This window comes from Acipenser ruthenus, chromosome 1 (assembly GCF_902713425.1).
Source record: "Acipenser ruthenus chromosome 1, fAciRut3.2 maternal haplotype, whole genome shotgun sequence".
In the NCBI taxonomy this organism is placed as follows: Eukaryota; Metazoa; Chordata; class Actinopteri; order Acipenseriformes; family Acipenseridae; genus Acipenser; species Acipenser ruthenus.
The window spans coordinates 7,054,941-7,082,271 of NC_081189.1; the positions used below are offsets into that span (position 1 = coordinate 7,054,941).

A 27,331-nucleotide genomic window follows, 5' to 3' on the forward strand; every position below is an offset into this window, starting at 1 on the left:
TAGTTAATATAACTATTTCCTAACCAAACATGCATGTATACATAACCTTGTAAGAGCTATTCGACGTACTAGTCTACAGTAAGAACCAATTTCTGCGTGGCAAACCAACTTTTTGACCCCCGCCCCCATCCATTCACAGATATCTGCTTAATTAGCATTTAGCTTAGCTAGCCGGGGCTCTCATAAACGCCGTTCAGACAGCGGTACGCTGTATCCCCGTCTCAGGTGTTATTGTAGCACTGCATGGCCGTCACCAGTCTCATTGCTTTAGCTTTGTGTCCAGTGAGATCATTCGATTCACGTTCAACCTGATGAGCCTTTGTTATGGTTCACTGACGTCAGGCGATCCGGATTGTGCAGACTGTCGGTTTTCTTTTTTCCAACTACTGTTGTGATTGAATATTAACTTGCAGCTCTGTGCAGTCGACGACACGGTTGCATTTTCTATTGCTGACCTACGGCGGGGGTACTTCAGCATTATATTCCACAGGCAGTCGACAACGTGGAGCGCCTCGTTATGAATGAGCGGTGGGGGGCGAAATACATTTTCTTTTGATGCAGTTCGAGGGGACGCTGAAATGGATTAGTGAGACCTTCTTTTGCACCAGATCCTAAAGCTGACTATGTAACCCCCCCAGCCTGCGCTGCACAAGGAGGCGACAATGTAAGTTTATGTGTTGTGTTGATGTCTGCGGATTTGCAAGAATAACCAAGACTCTGTAGTTAAACACAGTGCTTATAAATTATTTAACACTTCTTATAATTGTTTTACATCACTTTTATTAAAGCATAATTCTGATGCTGATTCCTGAGATGTTGGGGTCTGGCCGGGTCGTTTACTTGTATTCATTCATTCATAATAAGAACAAAGCAGTGCCAAAGTTGAAGCTGGAATTAACTACAGCACCGTGCAAAACGCCTATCTTAAAGGTGCAAAGTCCGTTACGATAAATTAATCGCTCCGTGCAATGGTTAATCTGTTGAACCAGGTTTCAATGTTTATTGGAGTCACATTTTACTAAACCGCCGCCGTGTTCAGTGAGGTTGCATTATATTCTGTGTACCCGAGTACCGCACATGAACGCCCTGAGCTTTCATTCCCCTCGTACTTTTTTTGTCATATGCATAGTGTGTGTCAGTGACCGCCTTGTTATTATAAGGGAACTCCATAGCTGGACAATCCAGCTGGCGTGTTTATGGTGCTGGATTCGCAGCGGGGAATTGAGTTAACTGTGCCTGTCCATAGTGAAGGGCAGTGCTGGGAAGCCAGTTTACCCAAGCCTGGAGCCAGCTCTGCTGTACCACCCCCTTAGTGGGGGATGGAGCAGTTCAGGCTGGTACGGTCTCTCTAATTGCTGGACTCTCTTTTTGAAACTGCCTGCAGAGGTGCGTCCAAAATACTGATTTATTTGCACAGCAATTTTGCAGTTTCTTTGTGCTATTCCAATGCATGTACCCATGTTTTATCACAATTCCAACAGTTTTAACCGGGACATTTTTAGTTCAACTTCATTGATAAGTTGCAATCCCTAACTTCCTTCAGACATTAATTTGTGCAATCTATTAAGCATGTTTCCTCATCGCTGCTTACAATGGCATCATTATATTCAGATTTGCTGGTAATTGTCTCGTGGTGTATTTCAAAGCCACTATCAGCTTACTTGTATACATGTCAAACAATGCTCACACTGTGACCAAAACTACTTGCTAACTGTCTGGTTCCAATTCAAAACAGAAGGAATGTCTACTGTGGACCGCGGTGCACCAGAGAAGTTCAATCAAGCTATTTCTGGAATTTCTTTTGGTTTTATTATTATTATTTTATGCTTTACTGCACTTTTTGCTATGCTTTTACCACAAATGTTTATAATGGCCTGCGATGTCCAGCCTACACAGTACGAATAATGCACAACTGCAAAACGCTCAGTCAGAATTTTAGGGTAAAACTAGAAGCAGCTATAGGTGTGTTCTGTGTTGACTGTATTTATGTGCACTGTTTGTGTTGTGTTTTGTGTTTACTATACGGATGCGTTCTGTGTTGACTGTATTCATTCTGCGCAGGTCTGTTCGTATTGTGGCTCTGGGCAATGAGAAAGACAGGTTGCTGGAGGATGGTCAGCATCAGTCCAGTTTGCTCTGGACCTATCTGGGTAGAAGCGCTGGTGTTCATGACAGAAGGGACAATGTGTTGCTCAGCTCTGCCCCCCACACCACATTCCCTGCGTTCACCGAATACCAGGCTTGTGTGTTTGGAGATGTCCGGGTGGTGGTCCATGACTGCCCAAGCTGGGTGAGTAGAAGCTGCTTCATCACAACACATCTTCTCCGTTCTTATCCTGAAGGGGATGCTGGTGGAGGTCGCTGTACGCATGTCACACTGGGCGTGTTTACAGAAATCTGGAGATCCCGCTTATCCAGTTGTGTCATGACATTTGGTGTTAGCTTTACCTGGATTTAGCTCGTTATTGAGAATCTAGAATTCAGAATTCTAGGGATATATAGGGGTGCATACATCCCTCTGTCTGTATGTCACACTTATATTTGTTCATATATCTGGAGAATCCCTTCTCAAATTGTGATTAAACATGTCCTTGCTAAACCTCATTCTGTTCCTTTCTGTACATACTGTTGATATGTCATGGTGACTTTTAGGAGTTGTTAATACACTTAGAAGGGAGGGACAATTTATTTATATCAAATAGATGATTTCAATAATTTACTTAGTTGAGTCTGTGCTGAAACCCAGGACAGGTTTCAAGCTGTGTTTTATTTTATTTATTTATTTATTTATTTATATATTAGTAACAAATGAAACTCCCTGAGATGCAGAGCCTCATGTTCAAAGGAGTTTAATGTTTAATGAATCCTGAATCGTACAGATAGTTAACTGAAATCCCTGTCTAGCACAGAAAGAGGGATGTTCAAGTATATCCAGATAGGAGGTATTTCTACTTTTTCTTCCATCTCCTGTAATGTTTTTGTGGATAGAAAGCACTCTTAGTAACAAAAACTGGAAATGAACACACTTAAAAGTACATTTATTTAAAAGGATTTTCAAGTTCTTTGAACTACTGGTATTTTATTTTATTCAGAAAATAATGGTACAAATTATGTGTTGCAGTTTAAAAAAAAAAGTCTCCATTGTTTTGTATTCAGCACACAATGTAAATTGGTTTATCTGCTCGTTGCGTGTGTTTGAAAGCTAGCTATTGTTCATAACACCCTCAGAAAATGAATGCTAAGGGCGTCTGCTAAGAAATAAAAAATAACAATAATATACTCCTTAATGTGCTTTTATACTGTACATATTAAACATTTACATTGAAATACAGGGCCCTGTTCACAAAACTTTGACTCTTTTTATGAGATGTGTTCTATAAAATTCTATTCATGAGCTGCAAGCGTGGTTTAATTGGTCAAAATGGGCTTTGAAACAACGGCCCTTATCGAAACATTCCTTAAAAGCAGTGTAGACATGGGCAGCAGTGTTCATAAACACACGCTGACATGCGCACACAAACACAATGTCAGCCGAAACCAGGCACTCCATTTGCATTTGTCCATAATAGGCAAATGTCCTCATTGCCTGGGCCTGTGTTGCAGTAAACAGCAGTGTTATCATTTGAAGGGCCTCTGCATCTCTTCACTGAGTCCGGGAGAAAGGTGGACATGACTTGAGAAGGTGAAAATATTCACACACAATTATAACTGCACAATGCTGAGAGGATATTAAAGCTTATGAACAGGAAGGGAACTGTAATCTTTTACTTACAGTAGCTGTAAACACAGGTGCGTATTTCTTCCTAATCAAGGACACAACTGAATGGTATCCAGGCAGCTTGAAACACAGCTGCACTGTAGCTTATTCCACAGGCTTTTCATTCAGCGAGGTGGACAGAGGCTTGACTGTTGTGTGCAGCACAGGGTTAATGAATCCGGGCAGCCAGGATGCTGTGGCAGGTGACCTTTGTTTGGCCGGGCTGCTTGTTAGAAACATTCTACTTAACGTGGAGAAAACAACTTGCAGCATGCAGCTAGAGCTCCCAACATTCCACACATTAAAGAAATACATTTCATTGAATTCAGCTTTGTGTGTTTCCCACAGTATTAAGTTAATTTTTAATAAAAAAAAAAAAAACATTCCTGGATCCCCAGTGTTAGTCAAAAGTGGGCCCCATAGTAAAAGCATAGCGAAGTATAATTAAGCACAGCGAAAGTGTGGTTAAGCATATGTAAGCATTTTAGAGCCCAGAGAGGTATGGTAAATTTATTAGTTACGGGGGGGGGTTAAAAAGATTTACAAAGGTAAACTTTCTTTCTAAGGCTTTCTCTAGAGCTCTTAGGCTGGAGCCATGATGTGCAGACTGCCTATTGATTCAAGCACCAACTGTGACTAGCTGCAGGTGACAAACCCTGGATTGACTAATTGTGTGGTTTTCAAAAACAAAGTGTCTGGAATGTGCTTGTCCTAATCCAATGCAGCTGTGTGAAGGCTGTTAGTCTAAACAGCCATAGTAATTAATAACATCTTCACAGCCAACCTTAGCGGAAACAGTGCAGCTTCCTGTGTCCAGTGAAAACAGGGATTGGGAGACGTTTGCTTTGTTCTGGCAGCCTTGAGGGACAATTGCTTCATGAATCTTACAGCACATTAATAAAGCCTTTTTGTGCAATTATTGTAGCTATAAAATATGCTTTCAAAATTGCAGTTTTGAAATAAGGCTAAAATACACTTCAGCACTAATATGAATTTATTTGTAAACAAATAGATATGACACAGCAAGTCAATTATGACTGACAAATCAGGGTTATTTTTTAGCTATAATCTAATAGTGAAATAAACACAGCACTTCATGTTCTTTTCTGTCCTGGGTGTTCCTTTACAGAGGGTGGCAATGCTGTGCCCTTCAGCGCTGGCAACGCTGGGCACTAGATGTGACGATTCTGGCGGTGGCGCGGGGCACTCTAGCTGTCGCAACCCTGCGCATTCTAGCTGTGGCGACAGTGGCGCGGGGAACTCCAGCTGTGGTGATGCTGGCAGTGACGCATGGCACTCCGGCAGTGACAATGCTGGGCATTCCGGCAGTGGCAACGCAGGCAGTGGTGACGCTGGCAGCTGTGATGCTGGGCACTCCGACAGTGGTGCTGGCAGCATTGCGAGCGCTGAGCCCTCTGGACATGGATGTGCGGCTGGCTTTTGGTGTGCTCCCGTCAGTAGCAGGTGTAGCGGCTGCCCTGCTGGAAGCTCCTCCCCTTCCGGCTCTGGAGACGACAGTGACTTCTCCCCCTTCTGGGGCGCTGGAGACTGCTCCCCCTTCTGGGGCGTTGGAGACGGCTCCCCCTTCCGGGGGCGCTGGAGACGTCTCCCCCTTCTGGGGTCGCTGGAGACGTCTCCCCCTTCCGGGAGCGCTAGAGACGTCTCCCCCTTCCGGGAGCACTAGAGACGGCTCCCCCTTCCGGGGCTGCTGGAGACTGCTCCCCCTTCTGGGGCGTTGGAGACGGCTCCCCCGTCTGGGGTCACTGGAGACGTCGTCCCCTTCCGGGGTCACTGGAGACGTTTCCCCCTTCCGGGAGCACTGGAGACGTCTTCCCCCTTCCGGGGCTGCTGGAGACGTCTCCCCCTTCCGGGGGCGCTGGAGACGTCTCCCCCTTCCAGGGGCGCTGGAGACGACTCCCCCTTCCGGGGCGCTGGAGACGGCTCCCCCTTCCGGGGGCGCTGGAGATGGCTCCCCCTTCCGGGAGCGCTGGAGACGGCTCCCCCTTCCGGGGCGCTGGAGACGGCTCCCCCTTCCGGGGGCGCTGGAGACGGCTCCCCCTTCCGGGGGCGCTGGAGACGGCTCCCGCTTCCGGGGCTGCTGGAGACGGCTCCCCCTTCCGGGGCTGCTGAAGACGGCTCCCCCTTCCGGGGGCGCTGGAGACGGCTCTCCCTTCCGGGGCGCTGGAGACGGCTTACCTTTGGGCAGGCAGCTGTTCCACTTCCTCTTGGAGGGGGCAGCAGGCCACGGAGGCAAGGCATCAACCTTTGTCCTTGAGGCAGACGAGACAGGCCGCCATCTCCCAGCACTGGGAAGGAGGAGGGGCTGTCTTCAGCATTTGCGGGACAGTCGTTTTGGAGAGTCATTCCTCAGCTGACCACCTCGTCCCGATAGAAGGCCTCCGTGAAGAGGGGTCTTCATATGGGCACTTCACAAATGGGAACCCCTTCTGCCTCCAACCAGCATTGCTCTTCATTCCAGACCTCCATTATCTTGTGACCAAGTGCTCAAAAAACCACAAAAAAAAATACAAAAATTACAGCACTCACCTAAACACCACCATTTCTCCTTCCTTATATACATGTGATCACTCCACAATTAGCACCAATTACCTAATTGGAGAATGGCCACACCTGTGATTGCTGGCAGGGAAAAATATAACCCCATCCCTGCCAACCTTGCATTCCTACACACAGACTATTTACAGCCACACCATCCGATACCTGATTTGTGAAAGCAATGCAGAATATATTAAAGTTCATGTCTCCCTTTTCACAAAAATCATGTTCACTCTCTCTCAAGGGCCAAGCATTGCACTATAGAGCCCGGTGTTTTTATTGGAAAGTAAATAAGGCTGTCTGAAACCCTTTCTTTTCTTTTAGGATCTCTTCGACAATGACTGGTACAGCTCTCGCAATGTGGTTGGACAGGCGGACATTATTGTCATTAAATATTCAATCAATGACAAACCTGCATTTCAAGAAGTGAAGGAAACTTACACTCCAATGATTAAAAGACTATTAAACCAGTGTACAGTGCCAATTATCATTGCTGCCGTGGGAGCCAGACAAAACGGTAAGCGCGGTTACCTTTCTTGCCATTGTATGAAGTGTATAGGGATGTAACCGCAGACTAAATGTAAACTTTTTAAACTTGTATACAGAGCAAGTACAATGGCTGTGTTCTCGCAGTGTACTCTCACTATCAGTCCAGCTGTAACTAGATGTTTTTTAGTATATGTATTCTCACCAGCTGGGAATGAACTCCCCTTCGAAGAGGATGGAGTGGAGACAGTCATGTTTACCTCACACCTCACTCATTTGTCATCTGCCTGGACAACCGCTTATCCAATTGTCATGAAACTTGGGATTACCATTCCTTATGTTATTGAGGAGATCATATTCTGGAAAAATACTGAGGTGTCTGTCTGTTCATTCGTCCATCCAGCTTTGTCACCCTTACATATTTGCATATGTCTTGAGATTCGCTTATAAAATTGCACTTCAATGTTTCATTGCAAATTCTTCTCCTGTGCATTCTGTGTATATACGGCTTGGTGGGGATGTGTGTTAGTCATGTGCTTGCTGTGCGCTTTTCTATTCCCACCTTCACAGCAGACAACTCAAACGCAGTTGTTTCCGAATGACACCTGCTGGAGGGGTGTGAGCACAGCAGTAGAAAATAATACTGTGGGTAGAAAGGACAACCATGCGTCGAGGTGGCTCATGCAGTCGAAGATGCAGAGGTTTATCCCGCTGGAGTTTAGGTTGATCAAGGCGTGTCTTACGATGTTTCTTCAGAGTATGGAGAACATTCCTGGATCCCCATACTAAATCCTGTGTTTTATCATTTTATATTAGCTCCCATTGATGCAATACCAAGCATTGCCTTCAAAGCTGCCATTAACTGAAACAGCTTTCTAATGTGAAACAAGTACTAACTAAATAACTTCCACATTATGAAGGACGTTTGTCTTGTCAAAATTGCAGACTTCTTTTTTAGACAGTGTCAGGATGTGAGGGGTGTGGTGTAGGTGGTGATGTCAGGTTTCAGGAAAGCAGTAAACAAAACAGGAATGCAGGGCAAAACTGCGCTGCTGCGCTTGTGTTTATTAATCAAAATAAAGACTTCAAACCATAAATAAATGGGCACGAGGGCCAAAGCAACAAAACAAAAATCAATACATAATAGTACCTCTACGTACACTATTACAGGAAGCAATTGTAACACTCTCTGTGTCTCTGCAAACCACTCCACACAGGCAAAGGACTTTTATAGCCTGTGGCTGGAGCCCATTTAATCAATAATTAACAGTTACCTAATTAAGGCTCCAGCCACATTCTTATATGTGTTTCTGGCAGGGAGGAATTTAACCCCCTTCCTGCCAATAATAATAATAAATAATAATAGAAACAAATACATTTATACAAAAACTGAAGTAAATCAGAACAGACAGTAATAGTGTTTGCGTAAACACACCTAATCTGTGCTCTCGTTCTACTGCTTGTTTTCACTGCATTCAATATTCCTAACTCGGTTGGAATGACTAAATAAAAAAAATACAAAAATAATAATAATAAAGCCACAGTTTTTGTACTTTTCATTTTCAACAATATAAAATGTGTGCTCCAGTGTTGCCAGGGATATAGGAATATTCCTATTATTACCATATTAAGTTTTTGGAGAGGTTACCTGCATAGGAACAGAAGTTAACGTGAAACAAAGAGGCTATATTTGTTGCTTGACTTGTGAACTGTAAAGTAGTTTGTGTGAACGATTTCAGGTTTAATTTCCAGGTTTAATATCTGACAAGACTATGGGCCTGATTTTCAAAAGGGGCAAAATTATTTTTAATACCTGATTTTATGTAACTAACTTGTTTCTATTTTTCAGGGTTCAACAGGTGGATACATGGCACATTTTATATCAACCCTTTGAAAGCCACATGTTTAGTGACCCAAATCAAGTTTTAGAAATCACTTTGCGTCCTATTTCTTATTTGTCCCCTTTTGAAAATCAGACCCTATATGTATAGGAAATTCTCTTAACACTACCTCTGGAAATAGTGTGTACAGTCGCCGTCATTTTTAACCAAAAGAGGAATTGACAAATCTCAACCACCTTCTAAGAAAAGAAAGCCTCTGTATCATAAATACAGTCCAGAATATTCAGCACTGGTATTTACATTTACAGGATCTGAGGAAGACCCAAAGCCCCAGTGCGGTATCTGTCAGGAGGTTTTGTCAAACTAAGCTCTTAATCCATTTATCTACAAAGCACTAAGAATGTGGGGGGGAAAAAACACACGGCACTTTTTTAAACAAAAGAAACAGGAACTTTGCCATAAGCATCTTTAAATGCGCAAAATGACAACATTGCTTGATGAACTGGTAGTGGAGATTCAATCCCAGGGATCACATTAAGTTAGGTATGTTACATAAATACTTTACTTTCTATGTGTACTTCTGCATGTACACATTAAAAATGTGTGGCAAGTGGTCCGTGGGAAAAATCCAAACACCATTGAAAAAGGTTGGGAACCACTGCTCTGTTATAATCCTCAGTGCTGTTTATAAACTGAGTATAAACCTTTTTTTATGGTCAAAGGGTCATGTGAACTGAAAACTTAATTTAATAATGCAAAATGTGCTTTAAAAAAAAAAAAGAATTTCCTTTAAACAATCCTTGAAGTTTTGTGAACAAGGACCATTATTGCTCAGGTCCCTATCCAATATAATTATGTAAAAATGGACAGTTTGTTGTTGATTGTTTAAGTGCAGTTTTAACCAGGAGACCAAGTGGTAAGAACAAACAAGACCCTTTTTTTTAAATTTTAATAATTGCATTTCATTCTTTGTGAGCGTAAGTGGTTTGTTATTTCCAGTTAGCAGTGTTAAGCACGCTAGAAGGACTCTGCAATCAGAAAGCTAATACTGCCTTGGATTGAAATAGGTTGCCCAAACATGTTGACATTCTCCAGGGAGCACTCCAGGTCATTCAGGAGTGCTTGGCTTTCATTAGCATGCAGTGCACGTGAGACCAGGCATTTCCAAAACAGTGTTCCCACAGCAGAGCTTCACATCCACACTGACCCCAAGGGAGCCGGCCTGGAGTCATTAAACACGAGCTCCGTGTTAGTGGAGAGCTGGACAGCTTGAAATGAGTCAGAATGTGAGCCAAGAGTCTTGGCAACCCAGGCCCATATGCAATTGTGATGCAAAGAAATTGCATTGTAAAAGAAATAATAATTACTCAAACACACTCATTCTGTGACACGCAAACTGTCCATGTCCATAGTTTCATATAGTGGTAATAGAGCTATTGTGATGAAAAATACCAACTAACTTTAACACCCCCCCCCCCAAAAAAAACATGTCTAATATTGAAGATAAAAAATGTATTGCGTTGTTTGCCTATTGAAACACAAATATTTAGCTAATATTGTTTGACAGTAACTTTGATTTAACTGGTTTTCAGAGGTGTCCGCATGAGGAAATAAAAATAAATACATGTATTACATTAAGTTTGCCTATTGAAACACAAATATTTAGCTAATATTGTTTGACAGTCGCTTTGTTTTCAGAGGTGTCAGCATGAGGAGTGCTGCATCAGGACGAAGGCAATAACACAGGAAGCAGCTGCATTGTTTTATACACAGCTTTGCTGTTGAACTAGCTGTACTAGTTTAAGGTACAAGGACCTCCGACAAGGCTGCAAGGCTGTACGAGAAGCCTAGGCTGCAGTATATGTGTGTGGATGACAGATCTGACTCAAAGGAGTCCATAGCAGCTGACTGGAGCAGCCGCTTGTAGACTTGGACGGTGGGCTCAGGCTCACAGCAGGTAGGTAATGAATTTGAGCAGCTGTACACCTCTCCCTCTCTCCAGTTCCAATCCGTTCTATGCACAGAAATCAATGTGACGTCCTTACGCCTAGATAAACCTGGCTGTACTCTGTGGGCTGTCTTGTTCCAGCTTTAGTGTTGAATGTTGTTAGTAAGCTCTGAACAGTTAGAAGTCATGTCCCCATTGGAACCTATTAGCAGCAACTACACTTCTAATTCCGCTGAGTGTTGATCTCGTACTCTGAATGTTTAAATCACAGCAGGTTCTGCATTAACGGACTCAGTGGATTAATATCAGGTTTTCGTCTGTTTTTTATTTCGATTGAGAGTGTACTTTTATCTTGCACTCTTTGCATGATAGACCCGACTAGCTTCGCTTGCAGGCTTGACACAGCAAAGAGTGCGTGAGAAATACACTCGTGACTTGATTAGAGGTAGCCACCGAACACTTAGAAACATTCACAAGTGTGAAATAGGCGATTTGTGTCTGCACAAGTGGATTTGGCATCGTGCTGGCATGTTCTCCTGGTGTAACCAGGCCCCTTGGTGCTGTAGCTACTTAAACATTGCTGTGGATCGAGTCCACTCTGCAGTGACGTATGCTGATAGTGATGGCTTCCTACAAAAAGATACTGTATCCGCCGTGCCACAATTGATTGGAGGGCATGCCAACACTGTGATCAGGGCAGGCAATGGCCCGACCCAATATTAGGTACGGGTCCTAGTAAGGTAGCCAGGCAGGGTGTGTGATTAACAGAAGTCAGTACCCTTATTGTACATCAAATGTCTCTACAATAGGGTTTCCCAAGGTTTAAATGAATGCTTCCAAGGACAGTATGCATGTAAGGACAGCTCAAATGAAAAATACAGTATGCTTAATTATTTATTTCTTGGCCGCCTTGTTTAGACTGTGGAAATAGTTTCATATTTAATGAGGCGAGGTCACCGGGTTCCTTATAATACAGGCTTTGAAAGATAGAAGCTTCAGGAGACAAGTGCAAGGAATTAAGTAAATGGAAGTAAAGCTTCAATTTTGCAGGATCATTTCACACCACACAACTAAAAATAAAAGTGCAGTCATTTGGTTAGAAAGAGAAATTGGAAAGCCAGCCAACTCTGAGCTGCAGATCTGAATTGGGCAGCTTTTAAACTTGTTAACCAAGGGGGCATTCCTTTGCCTCTTCTGGAAGAGCGGTACAGTCTGCTTCACTGTCCTCCTCTTCTGGAAGAGTGGTACGGTCTCAACCTTGTGGGAAAACACCATCAGCATGAGCCTTGAGGGTGGAAATAGTTAGATTAGTTAGACCTTTACTATATATATATATATATATGTTGTAATTGTTTATCTTATCTTCTTTGCAACTATACAGACATGAATGCTGCTATTCAGTAAACCAGTGCTGAGATTCGAGCGTGTTCTTGTTTTATGTGAGTTACATATCATCTAGTCTTGAGCCCTTCAGCCCTGAAAGGCTACCCAAGACACTTAAACAAGATTAATATATTACAGATAAAAATAGGCTCAATCTGTTTTGCAGGAGTCCTGGACTGTGGCCAGAGTCTGCTGATCTGCAGGCTTCTGCTGATGTGCCATTGAGCAGAGGCAGGGCTGGAGTATTTCTTGTGATACTGGATAAACCCTCTCTGTCACTTGTACATACTAGTGTTTGCAGAGCCGAAATATGTCTGTATATGAGGATTTAAGGCATAGGAAAGGGCTGAGCTTGGAGGAGGGAAACTAACAGAAGGAATTTGAACTTGGCAGCTTGCAAATCGTTGTGCTCGTTGATATTTTAATAGTTATGGCTTTGAGATGGCAATCTGGGATTGGGTGTGTTTCTTTCCCCCATCATTATGAAGTTAATGAAGCTTTCCGATTTTGATATTCGCAGTTAGGCCATTTTGATGTATACTGTTCTTTACGATTGACCCTTCACTAATGCAGTGCCGTCACTGTGATTAGTTATGTGCAAGACTGACTGCAAAATAATGAGGGAGCACAAAAATGAGAAACAGGAAAACACCCAGAACAAGAGTTTACATGTCAAAATGCAAAATAACATTTCTGAGGGGTTCTGCTTTTGATTGTGTATTCAGTGATCGCTTGCCCTGTTCTTTACATGCACATCCTAAGAACTGCAGTGTGTTCTGTGGCATCTGTTCCTCTGGCTGATTGCACATGAAGAGATACCCACAGCAGCGCTGTACGCATTCATGTATTTGAACTTCCATAGGAACGACTGTAACCCTTCTTTCACACGTGTGCTGTTAATCTAGCTCATATTCATGGTTAGCTCTGTGTTAGATTAGCTACAGAATGGGTAAAACTGAAAGGGTTAGAGGTGAATGAGGGCCCATTGGTTGCTAATAGGGGAAGGAAGTGGCTGCAGAGGCTTTCGATATCTGAAAGGTGTCATTCAATACACAGAGGGGCCCAGTTGCTGAATGTAGGTTGTGAGCATGCAGTATTAACCAACCCAGTTTAGAGTTTGTCGCCACTTTATGTTGTCTTAGTACATACAGTATGTGTGTTACCCTGCCTAGTGGCTTAGTTGACCTATTTCAAGATTATACAAGTTTAGACTGTTAGTGTTAATCTTTTTCAACTGTGTCTGACTGATCTCCCAGTGCAGATAACTCAAGCTACAGGCTTCTGCTTACTTCCCTTATGTTTCCCAAAGTGAAAAGACAGAGTTCAAGTAAAGTTAATTCTCACGCAGCATGGACTGTGTGGAGCAACTTGTTCTTAGAAATCATTTTTTTCAGTAAGAATTCAAGCCTGCGATGCAAATCTTTGATCCTACATCTGTTGTGGTGATGTCTATTTATTTTTTAAACCTTTTGCTCTAGTGTTGAGTTGGGATTTTGTATTGTGTCTCACTACAGGATCCTGTATGTCATTGTTTGATATCCCACTTTCCCATTATCTGCCTCAGCAAGGACATATTTGCAGCTTACACTGGTAATTTGCTGGAGATATATGGCTTGGACATGTTCCAACAACTGGAACCAGTAAAGAAAAGTCTGCTTCTCTTGAGAATGTGACATTAAGACTATTTCTGAACTTTAAGGACTGGTTTATTGGTTATTTCAAGGGTGATGTGTATATTCGTATGGGGATTTTTATGTCTAGTAGATTGCAATGTTTATTTAAGAAACTTTACATGTGAAATAAAGGTAGTATAAATCCATTACAGTTGGGTTTTGGATTGAAGGTGTTTCTGCTGTAGGTAACCCTTTTATTTCTTGTGTTCTGTGTCTTTCACTATTGCTGTTTTAGTTTATATTATCATTTACCAGGCTGGGGTCTGCAGCAGTTGTTTCTGTCCCTGTTACAGCTGTGAGTTAGTAAATCTCTATATGAAATCACAGTTGCATAGGGTGCAGAAACTCCACTCTTGAGTGGTCATTTTTAAACCACTTCAAAAATACATGGTTACATACGTTACAGTGCAGGGACAAACCTGGGTGTTTTCATGTTTTGAATATTCTTTCAAAATTGAAATGAATAATCAAATAGTCTTCAATTTTGAAATAGCTGGAACCCTATCAACTGTAAAGTCAGTTGTTTATTTTGTGATCCGGTAAAACCTGTCTTATCCGACCCCTCTGCAAACCGGCATTCTGTAAAATTGACGTTAATGGCATGATCCCCTCTCTGGCATGATTAAAATATTAATGAGAAAGTGAAATGAATACAGTAATTGATTTGCAGGGTATACCTGCACAGCACTTGTTCAAATAATTTGTAACAGGTTTTATTGTATAAATGTATCATTTATGCCACTGAAAATATTTCAAGCAGTGTTTGTACTGTATAAATATTCAAATATTTATCCCAGAACTATAGGAGTTAATACTAGGGATCCCAAACAAATCCCAACCTTAAGATGGTACTCCAGTTTATCGAGCTCATATTACCATTCGGGACAAAACTCAAATATATTTCCCTTATCTCAACTCAAGTAATGTCGCACAACTTGGGCTGCTGCTGTGGGAAATTCTACAGTAACTCCAGGTTCCCAAGGAAAACCACTGATTCATAGAGGACCAAGGACTATCTTTTTTTTTTTTCCCAGAACTTCTTTTTTAAATGACCAGTACTGGCCTTTGTGAAAGACAGTGAATAGCACAGCCTGTTGAATTGCAGTATGTGGGAAGCACAACATATGATATTTGAAATATTTGAAAAATGCATAACCAGAAACCAAAGTTGTTTCATTGTATTGTTGTGTTTTTTTTTTTCTTCTTTTTTTGGTCATAGAAACTGTTCCCACATGAAATCCCCCCCCCCCACCCCCCACCCCCCACAAACCATTATTTGCTTTGAGATTAAATTGAGTGCAGTTAACCTTAAAAGCTCCAGTGTCCTACACAGTGGGCCCTATTCACAAAACTGTAGAAGACTGTTTAGAGGAATGTTGTTTGAGAGGTTTTTTTAAATACCTTTTTGATAAATTTAAGTTTGCATTTAGAGGCCTGTTTTCAACTCTTTGGAGTTAGAAGTGTATTGTTGTGTTGTAAAGCACAGTTTAACCTAATAGAATGATCGAAACATATTTAAAAAGAGCAGTCCTTGTCTTCTGTCTTCTCTGTAAGCCTTGTGCTGATACACACACACACACACACACACACACACTTTCATTAATACGATGGAGCTCTTTCTCCTCAGATGAAGGACCTCCCTGCACCTGCCCCCTGTGCACCTCTGATAAAGGAGGCTGTGTCCCCACCTGCGAGGGCCTGCAGCTCTCTAAAGAACTGGGAGCCACCTATCTGGAGCTGCACACTCTCAATGACTTCTATGCAGGGAAATACTTTGGAGGAGTGGTAGGATGAAACGGTTGTGTAATTTTGTAATCGTCCAGCTTTATTGGGTTACATAGAGCTTTGTATTCATGTATTCAGCCACTCACCTAGGAGTGAAGAGAGAGAGAGAGAGAGAGAGAGAGAGAGAGAGAGAGAGAGAGAGAGAGAGAGAGAGAGAGAGATTGATTTGTTAACCTTTTATTTTGGCTCAGTGAGCTGTGTGTTCATTGTTAATTTTGGTTTATTAAAATAAACCAGCAATTCTGAGTCTCCTTTATGGCTCTTGACTACCTTAGACACCCGGCCAAATGTTAGTTTTATTTTTCTTAAATCTAACATGTCTGTTTGTTTGTTTTTTGTGGGACTACTTTAAATGTGTGGATGGAAACTTAATGGCATGTCCTTCTTGGCTTATGTAACAGGCTGGGCTCAAACATGCATCTTAACCACAATGCAATGTCTGCATTTGTGGTTTTAGCGCGTTTAACCCCATCTCCTCTCCCGACAGGGGACAGGACAGAATCCGTAACGGCAGTGTATCACACAACACTGCCCGCTCCACTTAGATGCCTCCCCTTTATATTCTGTTCTATCATATATAGATATTAAACCCTTGCTGAGCGCTCCTTTTCAAGTTCTTTTAACAGCACTGTTTCGTAGGTTTGGTTTGTTTTGCTTTGTATGCAGTTTGAGTATGATAACATGTAATCAGCGTGTCCTCTAAACACCGCTCTGTGTCCACTTGCAGTTGGAGTACTTTATTGTGCAGTGTTTAAATCAGAAGTCATCAGAAAAAAATAAGAAGAAAAAGAGCCGGAAACCCAACGGGCCTAACCCTCCTCGGTTAGAACAGCCAGGTAGGATGAATCACAAAGTAGTTTTGCATTTGAAGATTGCCTCACAGCAGAGATCTATACTGCTTTGCATTTCAGGCTCCAAGGCTTCAATATTCTGTGAATTGCAAATACATATATACCACCAGATAGTGCAGTATCACATTAAAGAGAGAACACTCTAAGGGAATGCTTGAGATACCTGATCCGATTAGCATCTCTTCCATGAAACCTGCTCTCCTGTTTCAGCCAAGCTGCCGACAGTGAAGACAGAGGACTCCAGCTACAGCTGTGACTTTCTGAGGCTGCTGGGAAGCTCGCAGTGCGCGGACGTGACTTTCTGTTCAGAGGGCCTCGGCGGGGAGCTGGCACGGGCACACAAGGTGGTCCTGTGCTCTGCCAGTCCCGTGTTTTTGCTGCTGCTCGGGGTGGAGGCTGGGGCGGCAGGTGAGGGGTCCTGCAGCCCCTCTGCAGTGAAGGCCGCTCGGAATCTCTTCTCAGTGAGCGACAGTAGCACTGGGTTCCCCACAGACCCCACCACCCGAGGCAGGCATCCCGGTGACCCCCCCACTCGGGTCTTTGTCAAGGACCCCCTCTTGTGTTTATGCCTGTCAGAGACTCTGCAGTTTGTGTATTCAGGTATGGCTCTCTCGTTTTTGTTGTTGAGATTGGAAGCAGTAGCCTTGTATTTTGCCTGTTCCAATAATCCTGTCGGGTGATTTTGAACTCATAAATAATACCCTGTTTCAAACTAGAACAATCTGCCCCTAGTGGATCGATAAGAAAACTACATGGAACATGAGTGGTGTTTCTTAAGGGCCGTTCACACCCGACGCGGCGCAAAAGCAGTTGTTTTCAATGAAGGTGGTCACGCGCAGCGGCAGAGGGAAGTGGCAAATATTTTCAACTTGTGACGTGACGTGACGTGAACTACCAGCAGCCAATCAGGGGAAAGTAGGAGGCTCCTTTGCGAGGAAGAAATAAAATAAATAAATAAATAAAATGGAGGAAAAGCTTGTGGTTCTGATTTCAGATTCTCCAGAGTTGTGTAATACAACATTAAGTAGGTTTGAAATCTACCTTCATCAAACTGGAGCTGCTGTATCAGCCGATGATATTCGCCGTACCTTTTTCTTTTCTTGAGGATGTCATGGACCCACAGCGATCTTACTTTTTTTTTTCTTTCTCCGGTAGAGCAGGGCGATCGCAATTCTCTTTTTTTGTTTGCTGTTCATTGTTGCAGGTATTGTGTTGTCAGATGCACAGCACCACTGATTGTTGCCGCTTTTACAGTCTCTTCCCCCCCCCCCCAAAAGTTTGATATGATGGGATGGCAGTAGTTGCATTTTTTAATCATGTGTATACGATAATGCTCAATAAGATCAACGTATAATGATGCCTCACACTCTCTTTGCCTATACCCAGCAAACCAGACACAACTCATAAAGAAAGAAAATATCTCAAATCTTTCAATCGCTACTCATTACTTGAAATATATATATATATTTTTTACTAAGCTTTGTGTCTTCTGTATAAAGAGTTTTCCCTTCCCGCTGCCATTTACTGTTTGTTGCTTGGCAACCAACTCACTGTACATGCAGCCGTGCCGCGTTTGGTGTGAACAGTGGACGGAGGCGACTGCAGAGCGGCGTGCAAGGAGGCGGCACGCGCGCCACGTCCGGTGTGAACGCCCCTATGCACTGGATTGTGGCAGGGGGACAAGTTAAGGGTTACACTCAAGAAGACGTGTTTGAGAGCTCTAAACATAGTGCTTTTAACTTCTGAGTTTCAAAAAGTCACGAGGAAGCAGAAAAAGATATGCAAAGTGATTCTAAACAACAAGAAAAGACATTAGTTAAGATAACAACTGATATTTCAGACCAACTTTAAGATGGTACTGCCAGTAGTTTCTCAAAAATTTTACAATTTTACTATTCTCATAATTTATCTGAATGTCGGAGCTGAACACTGATTTGTGTGCAACAGGAGCCTCCCAGTGGAATGAACTGGAAAAATCTATCAGGAAAAGGCTGAAGAGTGTACAGGAAATCGAGGAACTGCTTGGCAAAGTCAGATTTCTTCTTGGCTATGAAAAGGTACTAAGCAGTGGGCTCTGGGATACAATGCCATCTGTTGAGCACTTCTGTCAAAAATCGTAACTAGCTATGAGGACACCGAGGACATCCTCAGTTGTTGTTTTTTTGCATCGTCAATGCTGATGCTCCTGTAAAAATTCTGGTAAAGTACAAAAGAGTCCTTCATTTCTGGTAACATAGATTTGGAGGTTGAATAGTAAATACCAAGCAGTCCTATAAATACTGCAGCCAGAGCTTGAAACCTCAGTTTAACCTGGTAGAATGTCAGCTCTGGTTATGGCCCTGTATACAGTGTATTCCACTGAGCTGCATGCCCAGCCATGATTTGTCTGTCTGTTATCTGTCCCTCATAATTGCATAGATTGTACAATAAGCTCCAGTTGTAAAACCACTTTGGCTTGAGACTTGGTGGCTGTAAAACTTCACCCAAAGTCATCCGTACAATTGGAATTGTATTTCTGTGCATCCTCTACTTTTTTTTTTTTGACAGTTTAGTGTTCCAGTAATGCCCTCCAGTTTTTAAAGAAACATATAATTTTACCTATTTGTATCCCGTGTTGTCAAAATAGCACACAAGCCATATTATTTTGGTCATTTTCTTCCCACATCACGGACCATAAACCCCCTGGGGAATATATTTCTCCCCTGGAGAAGAGAAGCACCGCTATGAATCCAGGTCAGGCTCCTGGTTTTTTTCTGGTCCCACTCGTTATAGTCAGAGAACCAACATACAGTAGTTGTTGGAGGGAGCATAATACACTACAATGTACAATGTTTTTAATGCTCAAGAATACGTGTACCCCAGCTGACATCTGACCCATGATGTGTGAATAGAAAATATCAAAACAGTGGGGGTTATGCTTCTAAATGTAATGCTGCAGTTCGGTCAACACTGGTTGCAATGCGTGCGATCCTTCGAGTTTGTGTGTGCAGCATGCTTGTAATATTGTAATATCTGTAGACACAACCGTTACCTGCTGATTGTCTCTCCTGTATCTCACTCCTGCAGGGTTCCACTGAGCAAGCACCTCTCAGACACTCCACATGTAACAGTACCCCTCTTGGACATTTATTTAACTCCCCGGTCTTAACGGATGTCATCTTTAATGTTCAAGGTAAATCTCTTTTTCTTGTACTGCCCTTTTGTTTTGACATTTTGCAAGTTTAAAACATCCATGTACTGCTATCCTTGCCTTATTGTGCAGCTGAATGAGCCGCACTGTGTGTAGCTCCAGATACATCCTTTTGACAGCCCTGGGTTAACGAGCCTCGTTTAAGATATCATTTTATTGTCAGCTTCAGGTACGGGCTGGTCCGTGCTATGCAATATTTGTCCAAACCTCAATTGTGGACCTCCTGGAGAAATCCCCATGCAGCAGTACTTACGAGGGGCAATCCTGGCTGACTCCTATCACAGCAATGAGGAAAAGCTATTTGCCTTTCCAGAACAATTTGACAGGCCTCACAAGACTGTGTGGTCATATCAAGTGCCACAAAGCCTCCAGAGGTTATCCAACATGTTTATTGTGTCCAGACTGCCGTCACTATTTGCTGTTCTGTTCCAGGGGTTTTGATGCCGGCTCACAGAGCAGTACTGGCAGCTCGCTGTGAGGTAATGGCTGCCATGTTTAATGGGAACTATGCAGAGGCAAACAGCTGTGTGGTGCCTATCCACAGCGTTTCCAAAGATACCTTCCTGTCCTTCCTGGAATACATCTATACTGACACCTGCTGTCCAGGTAGGTGAAATGCAGTTTGCTGAAAGCCTGTCTAATTCAATCAGTCAGGCCAGTTTGACAGTAAACTGTCCTGTACTATACTTTACTGTGTACGTCTCCTTTGTATTTTATATGAAAGTCCGATATCGCTGTATTTACATCTTAAAATGACAAATTAACAGCTCGGTATTTACTCCTTCAGTAAGCTGTTGGGAGTATTTAGTTTGGATTCCAGTGCCAGAATTTATAGAAGTTTTTAATTGAGGGTTTCTGAAGCAAGGTGTCAGTTCAGAAAGAGACATCTGCATGATCATGATCAAAAATGTCAATCCAACTAAAATAAATAAATATATATATATATATATATATATATATATATATATATATATATATATATATATATATATTAGTAATAGTAAGTGAACACTCAAGGTAATGTTTTGTTCAATTCTCCCAGCCAGTGTTTCCCAGGCCACAGCCCTGCTGGTCTGTGCTGAGATGTACCAGGTGCCCCGGCTCCAGCACATCTGTGAAGTCTGTATCATTACACATCTACAGTGCATGCCCAGCAGAGAGCTGGCATCCACCAACCTCAGTGTGGTCAACCTGCTCAGAAAGGCAAAGGTGCGCATAGTCAAGCCATTCAGATACAGAGGATGCACCACGAACCTTCGCAGAGTTCTGTAGTTGTTCTGCAAATGAGACTAGCTTAACGCAGTGCAATTTGGAACATGCAAAACTCCTTTTCTAGAGGATTTTTTCATTCTCAATATTTCAAAGCAGTCCTTGAATTTTTTTTTTAATGGGGTCCATTAATGTTGCTATGGAGCAAGAATGAAGTCATTCCACACGCTGTGGATGTCCGGACTCATCAGCTACTGTTTGGAATTGCTTGTGCAGTCTCCGTTTTAGTTGTCGTTTTGTTTTTTTATTTGAAATCAAACTACAGTAGGTGGATAGTTATATGTAGATGGTCTGTAGCGATACCTGTCAGAGGCTCGTTTCACTGGTACTTCTTCAGGCCAGGGAGACACCATGGCTGGAATATACCTTCACAGCTGCAGTAAAAAGCACCGCATACATTTCTTGGTATTTTCCTGCTCATGGTGATGAGAAAGCTCAATTTTCTATGTGTTGAGCTTAATAGCTGGTGTGAAATTTCACTGGCCTTATTACGGGAGCATGTCTAACTTGAGTGAGATCAGTCCTTTTGATGGCTATTGCTACAGAACCCCAACATACTCAAAAAACAGAATACCAAGAGAGACAGCAACTAAGTTATGTTCTAAAAAATACATGCATGTTGAGTAGCACTTTAACAAAACTCTGGTACAACTATTGTCAGACTATTGACTGTTAAACAACATCACGTGAGAATAATTGTGTTGAATAGTCTCTCAAGTATTTGTATACAAAGTTCCTGAATTAAGGGAATAATTGCCACTTGGTATTCTGAAGCAGTCTATTTTCTCTCTGTCTCTTTTTGATTTGCTGTTTAGTTTCACAATGCTGTGCAGCTGTCCGCCTGGCTGCTTCATTTCATTGCCAGTAACTATCTCATCTTCAGTCAGAAACCAGACTTCTTGGATCTTGCTGGTAAGATTACATGTTGTTACTGGTCCCTGCCAATCACTGTGCACCTGGGGCACAGTCCATGTATTTTACTTGATCATTTTAAAGCAACAGTGATTACAGTAATGATAACACAGTACTTAAACACAGACTCTTAACAAATTCCCATGCTGTGACATTGTTATTGGCAGTTTACATCACACCGCCACCTGTTGTCCACTTCTGGAACAACAAACACAAGGGAAACCATTAATTTCAAATCCATGTTACAAGTCTGTTAAATGATCATTTAAATCATATTTGCATTGCTGATCTCTAGGTTACTCTCTCTCCCTTGTTCTCTTTTTAAAAAAGATGGTTTATGGCTTAAATATTTGTCTATACGGTGTATCAATTTTAATGAAGACCCTTTATATAACAAACAGGCTCAATGCCACAGCACTGTTTTAACCAAGATGATGTGTTAAGACAAGCTTTTGATGCAACTTCATTTTTTTGACACACACACACAAAGTTTATCAGTGCTTTTTAAATGTCATTACCTCATATTACCTTTTCTTAACACTATCACTAAAGATACACTGCTGAATCCTGGAGCCTGTGCCATAGGTCCCACGTGTCTGATGCACATGGTTCAGTATTACCAACAGTTACTGTATTGTAGCAAACCTTGTGTTGCTTGAATAAGAACTCCAGAGAGCAGATAACTTCAAATCGAGGTTTATTTGGAAGGGATTTGTTGTTAGGCTGCTGTGGGTCGTCACCCCCTCCCCACTGCATGATGTCTCATTCTGTTTCAGAGGATGAGAGGGATTTCGTAGAGAAGCATAGGTGGCCCTCCAGCCGGTACGTGCAGGAGCTCGCTGAATTCAGGCAACGCGTTCAGGTCCGGAGACTGCGCTGCACAGTCATGTGACCAGGACCAGCAGCTTAAAAACACCAAACCCGAGAGAATGACATGGAGGCAGCAGTAAGGTGTCCTCTGTAACCTACTTCAAAATAAACACAGATCATTTAACAAACATGTGTAAAAATATATTTATTACTCTGCAGGAATATCTGAATGCAGAAAAACCTGTACACTTTGAAGATAGTTGCAGCTGTACTATTTGAGGACTGTAAAACCAGGAAACAAATATTTCAAAAGCAAAATATTCCAAATGTATACAGAAAGCCCACATGTTTAAAATCCTATGAAACGTATACATTTTCCTTGCGTGTTTGCAGTCATTCTCAGTGGTTCTGGGTTCTGTTGCTCCAGTATTGCACAGGTATTACCACCTGTCTCTCGATTAGCCTCTACCTGGCTTTGAGCTTGTCTGGAGAATCCGAAGTGCCACACTGAACAGCCTTCCTCAATCCATTCAAGTGACAGTGTGCCTTTTCAGCTCTCTATCTAGAAACAATGGGGCTAGGAGAGATGAAATTGACATTTTAAGCCATATTCTCTAAGCGGTTTGTCTATTTTTCCATGGCATTGTATGATTGAGTGTATTTAACACGTGTACTGCCTCTGTTCTAATGATGCACTGAATTCTAATGCTACAAGTCTCGGTTATTGATCTCAAGGTTCAGGTTAGTCTCTATGTTGCACTTAGTCTGGATATTGGGTTTGATTTGATCAGCCGAGACCACGCAGGGATAAGCCACAGGATTATACTGGAGCATTTTACTGCACTGCGGAATCGCCCTGGATTGCACCACCTATCCATGATTATCCAGATCGGGTTGGAAATCTGATTTCCTTTGAGCCTTAGCTGTATGTGCCTTGACTGTCGAGTGCTCTGTTACCTAGAAGGAACAGCCGCTGTGCTGGATACTCATCGTACGGTATATTATTTGTTTCGAACATATCTGATACTTTTATTTTAAACGGCATGATTGTGTCTACAAGTCAAGTTCCACACAGCTCGTTGCGTTAGCTGGTTTGGAGTTAAAACTTGTACATGTTGTCCAGTTAAATCTTCCAAGCTACCAAACCTTTTAAAACAAATATATCTTGCATGGTCTGTTTAAACATAAAGTATACCAGAGTGTTACTAAAGAAACGTTAACCTTTGGGAAACAATTCGGTTTTGCTTGGTTTATCTTTCACACATGTTGCATTTAATTTAATATGTATTGTCATGTGTAATGATTTAACCAGAACAATCTCACTGCAATAGAAGTATGTACCATATAACAAAACAAGTGGGCCATATCTTGAGCTGATGAAAGATGCTGTGGTTAACTACCCATATCTATTGCCTATGAGATCAGATACACAACGGCACACTATCCTCTTTACTGTGTTTATTTTTCATCTCTGAATATACCTGGGCCTCCAAAGTTACTTGAACAGATGTTAAAATAATAAGGAAGGATTCAGGACGCATTTTAATCAGGTATAGGCTAGATCGGATTATAACAGGTTTTAATCACTGCAGAATAGTCAGGATGCATTTTAATCAGGTATATGTCAGATTATAATTTTATTCAGGTTTTATTCACTGCAGAATATCACTTATTTCACACCTATGATCGCTGATTTTTTTCAATAGCCCCCTTGCCTTTTAATCACAGCTTTGTAAATTCTAGACCTGTGTTTTTAGTTTTTCAAACTATTCCCCCGAACATATGTATCCAATACCAACTTGATGGGAATTAGAATCAAATTATTTTAGACTGATGGATGTATCAAAGATTCATATCGGGAAAATAAAAATCTACCCTTAAGGGACAGTGTAAATATTGTGATGGTCCACTAAAGAAATCTGCACATTAGAAACAATACTTCCATCTTGCAATTGTTTTTTAAATTCTGTATTTTATTAAGGAGGAAAACACTTAATCCACAGCTGACTCTAGAAATTATTTAAATTTTTCCAACTGACAAATAAATGTTCCTGTTTTAACCTTCCCTTGTTAAGTGCTTGATTCATTCACTCCACTCTTCCTACAAGGTGAGCACAACACTACAGAAATGAAAGGTTTTCAGTGACAGACACTCTCTCAAGCTGTGCAGGTCTCTTCATTAGGCACTGCTTGCTGTGCTCCACACAACTGAAAAGCCCCTTTCACACAGACTGGTTATTACGACTCAAAGCCAGCATTGAAATGGCATGTGGCGAGGCAGTTCAGAGACAGCACAGATCCGTCATAAGGGCCAGTGTGAAGAGCTATGCTGACACTGAAGCGCTATAGTGGCCGTGGATTTAAAAGGCAACAGCCACCGTGACTGTATATCTGACATACATAGAAAAATGCATCACGTGTTGACGTTTCCTTACCCAAGTCGAGCGTTCACACGAGCATTCCTTTATATCCATCATGTTTTTGCTCTCTGCTGTTGTCTGAACAGCTGGAATGACTTTCTTTTTAACGCTATTGGATCATCACCTTTGCAATAAAATGCGAGACCTACAGTGTGCCTGAAGCTCCTGCAATGTGGAACATTACAGGTTGTTGTATTGTGTAATATAACTGAAAATAACAAGCAAACAAAATGCTGCCAAATCCACTTTCCCTTGCCATGAGAACGATCTGTCGACGGACAGGTTTGAATGTCGGTCTCTCGTGATCCCTTTGGTTGTGTAAAAGGGTTATGACGGGATTACACTGGCATAGACGCCGCAGTGTTGAGCTGTGTGAACGGGTGCTTTTAAGAACTTGTGAGACGTCTCTGAGTTGGGTCAGTACTGGCAGCTGTGTGTGACAGTGGTTAAATCAGTATATCACACGTACGCTGAGACTTACCCAAGCATGTGTTCATCACTGCAAGGCTCCGATTGCCCCCAGCATTTCCTGTAACTTGCCACTCCTGTCCAGACCATCCACATCGCTGCCACCCCCAATGCACTCCTCCCCAATGAACACACGGGGTACCTAGGGACAGAGTGGGAGATCAGGGGCTATGAAGTGATTCGATCACAAACCAACAGCTGCGAATTACACCCAGACACAGTGGGAAGCCTGATCTGGAGTCTGAATTAACAAGATTAAAAACCTAAGGTGCAAGGGCATTTTGTTCTCAAGCTCCTTCACTTCTTTGACAATCTCAGCTTGATTTGGCCTCTCACTAGCATGCAGTTTTGACCTCTTTTTAGTTTGCTGTGTGTTTTTTTGTGTAGCGCTCTCGAGTGCCTGTACATGAAGAACGCTAAATGAAATAGCTGTGGGATGGGATGATAAGAAAAGGTCCTTACAAAAATACAGCTAGAAACAGAACAAACACCTTGAAGGGCTCGTTTCAAACACCCTGGTATCACTAATCTTGCACTAACTAATGTTGTTTTAGGTAAAGTTTGAAAGAAAACTAAACAAAAAATGAAGTACAGTGTATATCGTTATCCTCATGTTTAACTGTTACTGGGTGATACAAAAAAAATCAATGATCACCAAGACCATCTACTATACTAAATGTGAAGTGTGTGGTCTGTAAAATCAATGTGGCAGTGAAATGGTTCAAACTGGACAACAACTGTAATGGAACCTGATGGAGAATCATAGAACACAGCTGTGTACCACATGTTGCAATGATACATCAGTAAGAAGCTTGGGCTTGATGTCTTCTGCAAAGTATATTCTCAATAATGAGTCCTATACAGTAAATATTCAAAGGGAAACATCAGTAATTGCACGGTCTTTGATACTTCTAAGTGCCTACTAATAAAGGATTTTTACAGACACTACCATGTTATCACAAACCCTATCTACAAAATGACAATGTTCTGTACTCCGCCCCATATAAATGACTCGACACAGTGCTGGCACACATTAGAGGGTCTGTGTTTGGAAAACCTTTTATAATAACTATAATGTATATGACCACTGTATGATTCACTTTCACTGGGATTCCAAACCCTGTGATCATGCGATAGAAACACGACACTGTGCAGTTTGAATAAACAAATGAGTCCACGCGTTGATAATGTCGAATCCAAAACCACAACAGCCTGTGACTCAGGACAGCACAGGTATTTCTCTTACACCGTACTTACATTTCCATTATATATTATTAGTAGTAGTTGTAGTAATAATAATAATAATTCACAGCTTAGATATGTAATTATATATAATATATATATATATATATATATATATATATATATATATATATATAATTACAATTATATAATTATATAATTAATTATAGGCTATATGTGTGTGTGTGTGTGTGTGTTTTTCAATACAGTTTGAAATACATTATTCATTGCATTACTGTGAATGGCTGTATTATCTTCTATCCTTATAAGAACAGTTTAATTAAACTTACGGTCCTGGCTCCAGTTTTCTCCAGGAAGTAATCCTGGATGCAGCCCATGTCCTTTCGCTTGCTGATATCGATGAACTCCAGGTGGCCTTCTTTAAATTTGTACTTTGACAACACGTCTTTCGCCAAGATACAAAAAGAGCATGTGGGCTTCATGAACAAAACCACTTTGTCTCCTTTTATTTGACTCTCTACAAATTGCTGCGCCATTTTGATGCTTTGTGTGTATAAACCAATGGACAAGACTAGCCTAAGACGCCGTCGTGTTTGCGAAGACTAATTTACAAAAAAAAGATGTCCGTATTTCAGTTTATGACACTCCCACTTTAGGGGAGGGTCTCCTGTACCAGATCCCTGATTTTGCTGTTCGTAAAGAGGCAGGAATTATAGCATGTCTGGGAACATTTCATTATGCAAAACAGTGATGTTTCTTTGGTGAATGCAACATCGACA

General features: G+C 41.9%; 2 protein-coding genes across 4 annotated transcripts; one reads left to right on the forward strand and one right to left on the reverse strand.

Moving 5' to 3' along the window:
• The first annotated feature begins 183 nt into the window (after positions 1–183).
• LOC117403616 (rho-related BTB domain-containing protein 3-like) lies at positions 184–24,526 on the forward strand. Of its 2 annotated transcripts, none has more exons than XM_058988461.1 (12): positions 184–664; positions 2,062–2,290; positions 6,638–6,830; positions 15,272–15,429; positions 16,157–16,265; positions 16,491–16,880; positions 18,228–18,337; positions 19,347–19,452; positions 19,903–20,076; positions 20,517–20,679; positions 21,555–21,651; positions 22,428–24,526. In XM_058988461.1, coding segments are annotated over exons 1-12 (1,752 nt in total). In that variant the 5' UTR covers positions 184–662; the 3' UTR covers positions 22,449–24,526. The 2 variants fall into 2 exon arrangements, with proteins under 2 accessions (XP_058844444.1, XP_034781733.2); XM_034925842.2 differs by having other exon boundaries at positions 187–664; positions 20,513–20,679.
• Positions 22,332–27,197, reverse strand: LOC117403617 (glutaredoxin-1-like). 2 transcript variants are annotated; one of them, XM_058988631.1, is made up of 3 exons: positions 26,882–27,197; positions 25,363–25,491; positions 22,332–22,619 (listed from the first exon to the last, which is right to left on the reverse strand). In XM_058988631.1, the coding sequence occupies exons 1-2, from the start codon at positions 27,086–27,088 to the stop codon at positions 25,378–25,380; spliced, it is 321 nt and encodes a 106-aa protein (XP_058844614.1). In that variant the 5' UTR covers positions 27,089–27,197; the 3' UTR covers positions 22,332–22,619; positions 25,363–25,377. The 2 variants fall into 2 exon arrangements, with proteins under 2 accessions (XP_058844614.1, XP_033861744.2); XM_034005853.3 differs by having other exon boundaries at positions 22,332–22,556; positions 26,882–27,192.
• Positions 27,198–27,331: the final 134 nt, after the last annotated feature.